The sequence below is a fragment of the Diuraphis noxia genome, unplaced genomic scaffold (assembly GCF_037042655.1).
Source record: "Diuraphis noxia isolate RWA-SAM2 unplaced genomic scaffold, SU_Dnox_SAM2 contig0001, whole genome shotgun sequence".
Taxonomy (NCBI): domain Eukaryota; kingdom Metazoa; phylum Arthropoda; class Insecta; order Hemiptera; family Aphididae; genus Diuraphis; species Diuraphis noxia.
In genome coordinates, this window is record NW_028301711.1 from 36,060,469 (window position 1) to 36,071,279 (window position 10,811).

Below are 10,811 nucleotides of genomic sequence, written 5' to 3' on the forward strand. Positions count from 1 at the left end.
GTGAATATCGTAATATTAGAAATCGTCTTCGTCGCTGCTTTAGTGTGCATTATAAGGTAAAATCGTAATTCGTATCGACCGTCGTTTCCATTGCACGGCTAGATCACGGAGGGGTCGATCGGATGGGGGGGTGGCTGTTTTTGGGAGGGTGTCTCACCCTTCTCCACTACTGCCAATGTCAATATTTATATATCACCTATAATGATTGCCAACATGATTTTACAACATTTTTGTAATATTTTCATCGTTATTGAACGAAGTTTATTCTGTCCCTTTTACAGAACAGTGCGATGCCCTGCGGGACATTCGTTCCCCGTCGTGTAGTCAATACGAACAAACGACATAAATGACAAGAAGACCGTTTTTGTAGCACGGTAGACGCACCCCTTGACCTTTGCTCTGTCCCGCCTTTTAAAATTGTGGAGCAAGATGAAAATTGAAACTGTGTGTGAGCTATTTAATTTCTCTATTCTATGAACGATCAATTCGTGTCTTAGCTGTGTGATCAATCTGATATGAACTTTGCAGCAATGCAGTGATAAGATTTACTAGATTTAATAGAAAACCACAAAAATACATAATATTAGGAATTTATAATAATATACTGCCTCCTTATTATAATTATTATATAATTTTGTACACGCACTTTTTAACCTTTGCTCTGCGCTGCTTCTAGAATTGTGCTGTGAAATATATTATATTAATATTGTTGGTTGTTATTTAATTTCACTGTTTCCTAAACGATTACGTCGTAATAGTTGCGTAACTATTTTTATCTAGAATAACAGTCGCTGTGGTGTTATTTGCTGCGATACTCAATCACTGGAAAATCGAAAAAATACATTTTGATAATTTTTAATAATTCTCGCCTTCTTGTAGGTATCCGATTAATTCGTTATATTGATTGATCTGATGATAAATTGATTATTGTTTTAACGATTTCACTTTGCATAATATTTATTTCTGTTAGAACATTAATAAAATAAAGAAATAAATGGTATTTTTTCGTAACATAAAGAACATTATATTATTATAATATTATGTTCAATAAATGTAAAATACCATGCTACCTACGTACTTATATTTTTATGTATTATTCAGATGTCTAAAAAAAATCAATAGTTGTATTATTAACACTTTAAAAGTCAAATAAATGTTATTTTTGAAATGAATTTTAATTTTTTTTAACTCGAGTTTAAAAAGTAAGTCAAGGGCAATTTTTAAAATACTATACAATTTGGCCAATAAACAAATGTAAAAAATTGTTTAGATTTGAAATTTTTTTTATACATTCGTTACAATTTGAATTGCTGATTTTTGATTTAAGTACTGAAGTGCAGATTAGTATACTGAAATACATTGTTGGTATAAATGCCTAATTATTAAGTATACCTAGAACCTATGATAAACATAACTGTTTACGGAATAATATACATTATGAAAATACAATATATTACATACGTAACTAATTTGTGGAATGTAGTTGCAAATTTTATTTCATATTTATCAGTATTTCATATTTAGTTAATATTATTATTAATCATTTTGATTTATGATCGATTTTTATTTAGTAAGATGCGATCATGGTATCCTGCTATAATTGGAATTCGGTGAATTTTGACGCCGATACGTTATTTACTCAAAACATGTTTATCTATTTATTACTAAGAACATTAAAAATATGAACTTTATCAATCTAATAATAATTCAGGAATGAAAAATATGTTTAATTATATTTATTATCTTTAACATCAATAAAGCATCATAGTTTATAATAATATATACAACTATTCAGTGATTAATAAATAATGATTTGTAGTATTATATTTATATATATCTAAAAATAAATGTGATGTTTTGTAATCGGAAAGAATAATGTAATTTCCTAAAGTCCTAAAGTGTAAATAAATATTTTAAAATATAATTTTATCAAGACGATTTAATTATTTATTTTGAATAACGGCTTGGACATATTTCCCATTTATCTGGACAAGATTCTAACAAATTCAAAACCCAACATATTATTTTATACTATTTTTGATATGTTTCAGATACAAACTGATTAAATTATTTTTTGTCATCTTTTACTTACTAAATAATTTTCCATGATCATTATTTTGAGTAGGTATTTGTCAAAAAATGTTTGGCGATAGAGTGAAGGTTTTAAGTTTTAATAGTTAAGAGGTAGTGTCAGAAGAAATATTTGATAATACCTTATTTGAAAAAAAAACACAATGTTTTTATATCTTAACACAATCTTTTATTGTTTTAAATTCACATGTTGAATTTTTTACATGATATTTTAAATCTCATTAAAAATTTTAAACAAAATTAAGTTAACAAATATAAAAAACATATTTTTTTAATCAAAAACAATTTTTAAGCTGACCTGTATGTCTGAGACATACTAAAGATAGGTACATTGATAGCTATACAAACTCTTTTTGATCTTAATTCATGATTTAATTTAATTTAATGCGTAAAGCTACACAGATTTTGTTATCTATAAAAAAACTGGTTCATTGAAAATTTTCTCAAAATTAATTTTTATAAAACCTATTTTTTTTTTATATAAAAAATAAGAAGTTTTGATTAGAACCGTTCAAAATGCGCGATGATCAAGAAATACATTCCATAGGTACTTTTAATTGTAACTGCATATTTATATTATTTATAAGAGGTTAAGAATTAGTGAAGTATCTGGTTGTCACGATTGATATATTTTTTTAAATGGAAATTTCATGTTGATTTAACAACTAAAAAATTAAGAAGTTTGTTAGATTTAAAAATTAAATAATATTTTACCACCCAACAACATGACATGTATGGTTTTTTTGTACTATTTAATGATACTAGTTAATGCATACAGAATTGGTGTGAGGAGTAGTAGGTACCTTCGAGAAATATTCAAAGTTGTTCAGATCTACGATAAAATCATTACTACTGATAGCCTAAAAGAAACCATTTTATTCAATCACTGAAATACTATATAAATACATATGGTATACTAAATTTACAGAAATTTCATGTAAGTAAAAAAGTAATAATACATTTATATTTTTATAAACTCATAAGTGTCAATTTCAGTAATAATTGTTCTACTTGTCAAAAAATAAAGAATGTATTTAAAATAAATAAATATAATAGGTATTGAATTTAGTGAAAAAGATATTTTTAACATGGATGTAAATGTATATTTATACATTGTTATAACTATAATCATTGCTAACAGACTGTGGAGCCAAAGTACAAAATTTTACTTATGGCATTAGACACCTCCACATAAAATTTTGACACCCACCAATTTCTTATAATTACCTTCCTATACACCAAGTATATTTTTTATGTAATATTATTGACTTTTAGTTCACAATTAACTATAATATCTAATACAATTATCATAATATATATTTTAAAATGACAAAGGTAACCCTTATACCTACTAAAATCACCTATGACAATATTGTCATAGGTAAATATATATTTGGACACCACTGCTAACAGTATGTTAAGTATAATATAAAAACTTGTTTGTAAAAACTCATTGAAATAAATTGCACGCTGAACATGTTTCTGTTTTACTTATATTATAATAATTATTATTATTATTATATTATTTATCATTATCATTTATTTACATGATTAAACTTAAATAACCTAATTAACTAATTTAATAAGGGTATATAAATGTAATTATCTTAATTTGTATAATTTTGCCTTATAAATAATGAATGTTCATTTATATAATATATTTCCTTAAATGCAATAAATGTTTTATTCTATTAGAGATTCTAAAAAATATATTAAGCCTATTATAAAAAATATTATTAATAATTATTAAGTATTTGATCCATCGTGCATTTAATTTTTAAGAAGAATAAAATAATGTTTAGGAGTAAACTATTAATTATTTCCTTTTTATACTTATTAAATTATTTGCTCATGCAAATATCTTAGTACCTACTTGTTCATGTTGATATTCAGAGTGTTTGGTTTTTTTTAATGAGTTGAAATTTAAATTTAACAGACAATGGCTAAGTAAATAATTGATATATCTTTTATTTTTTTTATCTTTATGTTTAAGTTTTTGTTTATATTGCTAGTGCATGGATTATAACTTAATTGCTTAATGCATAATTTTTATAACTTTTTTATCATTGATTTTTTTTTGTTTTATTAAAAACATAAAATTAAGTTCAAATGTTTAATTTATGAAATAAGTTTAGCAAGTTATTTGTATCTTTGTAAAAATCATTAAACATTATTTTCCTAAAATATTTTTCATAAGACTGTTACAACCATAAAATTCTTCATTCAGCTAATACTACAGATGATTATAATTAGACATAATCACAATTTTTGGAAGGGGATTAGGGAATAGGTTATGCCCTGCCGCGTGCATCCGAATTGCATGCCAAAAAAAAAAAAACATAAATTGGGATGTCCAAATTGCATGCCATCTCTTGAAAGGTTCTGTCCGAATTGCATGCCACCTCATCAAGGGGTTTGTCCGAATTGCATGCCATCAGATTATCAGGTTAATGGATTATTATTTATTATACACTTATTATATTAGGTATAACTTAAACTTTTTTTAAAACTTTTCTAATTTAACTTATTTTTCCACTGAAAGAATGGGCTTTTATTATATTTAGTTTAGTATAATAAAGTGAATGTATTTTACATTTGTGCATGGTATATTTTAAATAAATAATTACAATGATGATATAAAATTTGGTAATTGAAATAAAAATAATAATACATTATTTGGTCCAGTTTTTTAAATAAATAATTAAAATAATAATACATTATTTAGTCTTGTTTTTTAAATAAATAATAAAAATAATATACATTATAAAAATAATAATACATTATTTAGTCTTGTTTTTTAAATAAATAATAAAAATAATATACATTATTTGTAATTAACCAGTTGTAACAACCATATCACAGAGCGTTTCTATAGATGCGGTTTTTTTTAAATTAGAAAAGTTCAAAAAAAAGTTTAAGTTATACCTAATAGAATAAGTGTATAATAAACTATTGCTGATACACGGCATGCAATTCGGACAGACCCCTTTATGAGGTGGCATGCAATTCGGACAGACCCCTTTAAGAAATCGCATGCAATTCGGACATTTTTTTTTTTTGGCATGCAATTCGGATGCAGCCGCCCTGCCCCTTACCTAGAACGCCTTATAATGTGGTGAATTTTAGAATTTGTATAATGTACAATAAACCTAAAGCATTAATTTATAACTCGATAAAAAAAAACAATTTTGAAACAAATGTATTAATATTTAATTCAACATTAAAAAATTAATGGTTTTTATATTTTAATGTTATTTATTGCAACACGGATTACGTCTTTAACATTATCAAAAACAAAGTTATCCGGCACCCTACACATTTGTAATTAGTTTATGGTGTTAAATAATTCTTTATTATGCATTGATGCACATAGTCGTTAATTTTACTTAGCAGTAAATACATTCAGTTATTGGTATGGCCGAGGCGCGTACGCTGCAGGGAGGTATGTTGACTACTTTGTGAACTTTTTTATTATCTGTACACGATTATAAGGGTAAATATATAAGTAATTAAATACATTTAAGTATAGGTAGGTAACCTGCAAAACAAAAATAAGAGACTAACAATAAATGTTTTGAAATTTACGGAATATCAAGATCATGAGAATAGAGATAGGTATGAATGGGTATGTTCGAGTATAAATGATTATTAAGTGCATTCACATATCGAGTCTACGTCAATTGGTCGTGTGAAATATGGAGCTTGCTAAGAAAACTGAACTAGGTACTCAATCTGTTGTAGCAACTGTTGCTTCAGAGATAATATATACAATTTGTTTAAACAATAATTTAATTTTTCAAATATAATATTATATTATACAACCTAATATAATTTTTAATATTTTTAGTCAAATACAGCAGTTTCCGGTCTAATGCCTGGCATACCGTTAATGAAAAGGACTATTCTGTGTGTAAGAGAACGTGAAAATGCAGCACCAGGTATACCGCAATCATTATATGATCTTGTTATACCAGAAGAATATAAAAAAACATCAGATGGTAAGTCATTTTTACTATTTGATTCTTTCGATCATGACCCGGATAACTGCGATAGATTTTTATTATTTTCCACAGAAGAAAATTTGCAATAAATGTCCGAATGCGATCATTGGTATGCAGATGGCACACTTTTATGTGCCGCATCTATTTTCAAACAATTGTATACTATTCATGGAATACAATGTTCAAACGTCTTACCTTCGGTTTATGCACTCTTACCAAATAAAAAATAGAAAACATATATTCGTTTGTTGCAAAGTCTAAAAACATTAAACTGCTACTTAAAACCAAAAACGGTCATGTTAGATTTTGAAATTGGTGCAATGACTGCTTTCAAAAAAGAAATCCGTAATATCAAAATTCGTGGTTGTCATTTTCACTTTGCTCAATCTGTCTGGAGACACATTCAAGAATGTCAAACATTTTGGATACGGCAATTGGAAGAAACTGGAAATACCCTAAGTGGACTTAGACACGGAGCACCCAGAACGGTAAGAACCCCCGAAAATATACAGTTGGTTAGAGAGTCAATTGAGCAGTCACCAAGACGCTCTGCCCGAAAACACGCGGTAGCTTTGGGAATCTCAGACCGTTCTTTGAGGAGAATTCTTCACGAAGATTTATCATTCCATCCCTATAAATTAATGCTTGTCCAAGAGTTACATGCTACTGACTACGACAACCGAAAAAATCTCTGTCAGCAAATTCTTTTGCGAATCCCTCCGACATCAACTTTTTTCTGTAGCGATGAGGCCCACTTTCATCTTTCTGGAACTGTAAAGAAACAAAATTTTCGATACTGGATTGCAAATAACCCATGACAGCTCCACGAAAGACCACTACACTCTCCTAAAGTGACAGTGTGGTGTGGTGTGTCCCAATTTGGGGTGATCGGCCCGTACTTTTTTGAAGACGAGAACAGAACCGTCACTGTAACTTCCGCTTGTTATGTTGTGATGTTGGAAACTTATCTGCAGCATAGGTTGGAGGAAATGGCTGAAGACCATGATTTAGAGAATGTATGGTTTCAACAAGACGGGGCTACAGCACACACAGCTCGAATTTCACTTGGTGTCTTGCAACAAATGTTCCCTGGGCGGTTAGTCTCTCTAAGAGGAGACATAGGCTGGCCAGCACGGTCTCCAGATTTAAGCATGTGTGATTTTTTCCTCTGGGGCTACCTTAAGGATAAGGTTTTCAGACATCGCCCACATACCATAGAAGACCTTAAACAGAAAATCACCGAGGAAATCGAAGCCATACCAGTCGAAACGTGCCGAAAATCATATGAGAGCTTTAGAGATCGTCTACAACAGTGTATTGATGCTGACGGCCGCCATCTTCGAGATATAATTTTTAAACAATAATTTTAAAAAATGGGATTCAATACTTATTTTAATAAAAAAAAGTTTTTTTCTCTAAGTTTTACTGTTCGTTTTTTATAACCCTTCAAAACTCGTCAGTCGGCTCTGCCGCACCTTGTACTATATACTATATTTAATCCCTTTTTTCTTCGATAATGCAATTATAAAACACTTAAATGTGTTTTTTTTAAATATATTTATTTTCTATTTCTAATTCCTTATTTAGGTTGCGAATTACTGATTTTAGCTGATATCAGCTTACTAATTAGATTTTGGCCTTCGCCCTTTTGATCATTTTGAAGTATAAAATAAATATTCACTTAATCTTACAAATAATTTTTAAATTATACTTACAAATGACATATTTTAGCATCTAATAAATTGGATCATTATTGTTATTATTAAAATAATTTATTAACAGTTATAATATGTGTATTGAAAAAAAATATTGATTTGCGTAATTTAGCTTATAACATTTATTTAATTAGATTATAATATAGTGTAATTGAATTTATTTAAATATTTTTCATATTAATATATTAATTTAGTTTAATGTAGGTTAAGTTAGGTTCTATTCAGTACCTGAATATTAGGCAAAAAAGCCTATAGATATGATGAATTATAAGCAATTGCAGAACTTGAATGGCATTCACTCGATTTCACTTTGAGAAGTGGGTTCAAGAAATTATTAATCAATGTTTAAAAAAACACACACACATTATGTAAAATCAATAGAATCGTTTTTTAACTTATAATTTAAAAAGTTCATAAGGATCTATTTACCATTATTCCTTGTTGGCAGGCCCAGGTTAATCATTCCATTTTTTTTACACAGGAAAATAAGGCTAAATGTGACACTGCTTATTTTTATATTAGGCAGTAAAAATGTCAAGACAACAAGACGATTCAGCCCTGCTATATAATGTTTCTTTTTTTACTTTTGTCCTTCGACTTTCTCAAACCAATATAACAAATATCACATTGCAGGTTTCACGTGAAACTTACCTTTATGACTGTGACCTTTTTTGGGGTTAAACTTCACCTACTCGAGCCTTCGCACGTTCGCACGACACCACTGTGGAACCTTTCGATTCCGTCAATTTAGTATCGACTCCGCTAGTACAGGTAGTCTAAAGTAATTTATCAATTTCATCATCTACCAATTTATACATCAACCTCGCCGGTTGTCATTTGCGCATCGCTATTGTTAATTTTTACCTTTTTTGTAAGACAGTTGCGCATCGTTTGATTTTTGGGTTATATATCATTTGCGCATCGGCCGTTTAAAAGGTCTTACATCATTTTCGCATCAATATTATTCAACAATATAATTTAAAAAATAGGTGTATACCCAAAAGGGTTAGTTGTTTTCCAACTTTGATCATAAAATTCATACATCAACTTTCAAATATTGTACAGATATTTCTATTTTAAAATATATAATAATATTATGATAAAGAAAAAGAATAGGTATTGTGATAATATTGTGTCATTGTGTCAAGATTATCATTATAGTTAGCAATAACATAACTAAGATGTACGGTTGACTAATCGATTTTTATTGCAAAGTAGGTACATCAAACGAGATACTGACACAGTGTCGAGACGTACGACGTAGACGTATTACCAAATTTTGACTTTCAAGTTTTGACTGCTTTTATTATATTAAAAAATGAGCCAATTAAAATTTATAAATTCAAATCGTGGAAAATCTGGCATCATTGTCCAAAATTATTTTTATACGGAACGAAAAACATTAAAAAGTTGTTAAATTATATTTACGTGTCCAAAAAAAAACTGTTATGCCTCAATAAAAATTGATGAACATCGAAGAACGGTGTCAGAAATACGTGGAGAACATACGCATCTCAAATTAACGGATTCGGAGATAGAAAAACACGAAGTAAGTCAAATTAAGAATTAATTTAACAACAATTAACAAGAGTTAATATGATTAGTAAAAATCATTACATTTGCAATTAAAAAATAATTTTTTATACAATTCTATTGTTCAGCATTTTGATGTATGATAATTTGGTGCAGGTAAAACGGGCAATGCGCAAACAATAATTAGCGTTGATGCGCAAATGATATACGGACCATCAACCTACGCTTGTCAATTTGTTTCTTTCTTAACTTCATTAAAAAATATGTATTTACATTTTACTTAATTAAAAATTAATTTTTTTAGAAATAATAAATTATTTTTAAGCTACTATATACATATCACAAAATAATAAAACAGTTAATGGTCATTCAAATATTAAAATAAAAATATAATAGGTCTTAATATTAATAATAAATATAATAAATACACAAAACACAATAATACAAATTACATTTGAATCACATGTTTTTGTATAGGTATTTCATATAATATAATATATACATATGACATATGTATATTATAATATAACTATGTATGTAAAATTAAACTATAGTTACTATTGTTAAAAATAATTGAATATAAACTATTGTTTGGGAAGATTATTTTTCCTTGGTTCGGTGACAGAATTGATAGATTGTTCTTAGATTACCTATCTGTAATGGCGTAATCGATATACCTTATCCCCTAGAATAAAAAGGCCTATGACCATGGAGATGTCCATATATTGTGATACATAGAATGTGGAGGAGATAGGAACGCTCTGCACAAAAGAATCTCTCTAATAAGCACTCGTTAGAGTAAATGAGCAGGCGCACCAAAGAAGATTCATTCTCTAGTCATTCCTTGCTCATCATTATATTATATTAGTGTTTTTGATACTTGTACTAGTTGTTTGTACAATAAAATCAAACTACGAATCTACATCACTTTATATCGTTGATATTATTCCGTACATACAACTCTGAGTGTGGGAACATTTAAGTTAAATAAAATAATTTCTAAATGTGGTAAACGGACAATATTAAATCAAAATGCATTGAATTGGGATATATGGAAATTTCAAATTTAGGCAATCGAGAGGACGTAAATTGTATCTTATGTAGTAATAGGAAAATCAAAGAAACCTATTTTTGCAAAATTCAGTAATGAAATTAAAGATGAAGTGAGAAAAAAGACAAATATTTGAACATTCAATATGGAAAAGGGAAGATAATAAGGCTAACAAATGTATTATTACATCAATAGATGAACGACCTCTATAGTCTATAATAAATTATAAGCACTGGGACAACAAATGCTTCATGGAACAAATTACATCATTTATATGAATAGATGTCGGAACAACACAATAGTACATCAAAAGTTCTATCATTTTACAATCGATTCAAAGCATAATACGAGTATAGCGTAGGTCATATCTCAAAATCAGGAAATCGAAGTGAACAGCTAAAACAATTGGGAGAACCAATC

The 10,811-nt window shown here is 28.1% G+C and overlaps 1 protein-coding gene across 2 annotated transcripts; it reads left to right on the plus strand.

Moving 5' to 3' along the window:
- The first annotated feature begins 4,886 nt into the window (after positions 1-4,886).
- Positions 4,887-6,915, plus strand: LOC149060624 (uncharacterized). 2 transcript variants are annotated; one of them, XM_089216289.1, is made up of 3 exons: positions 4,887-5,814; positions 5,939-6,089; positions 6,165-6,915. In XM_089216289.1, the coding sequence occupies exon 3, from the start codon at positions 6,389-6,391 to the stop codon at positions 6,908-6,910; it is 522 nt and encodes a 173-aa protein (XP_089072415.1). In that variant the 5' UTR covers positions 4,887-5,814; positions 5,939-6,089; positions 6,165-6,388; the 3' UTR covers positions 6,911-6,915. The 2 variants fall into 2 exon arrangements, with proteins under 2 accessions (XP_089072415.1, XP_089072416.1); XM_089216290.1 differs by lacking the exon at positions 4,887-5,814 and having other exon boundaries at positions 5,837-6,089.
- Positions 6,916-10,811: the final 3,896 nt, after the last annotated feature.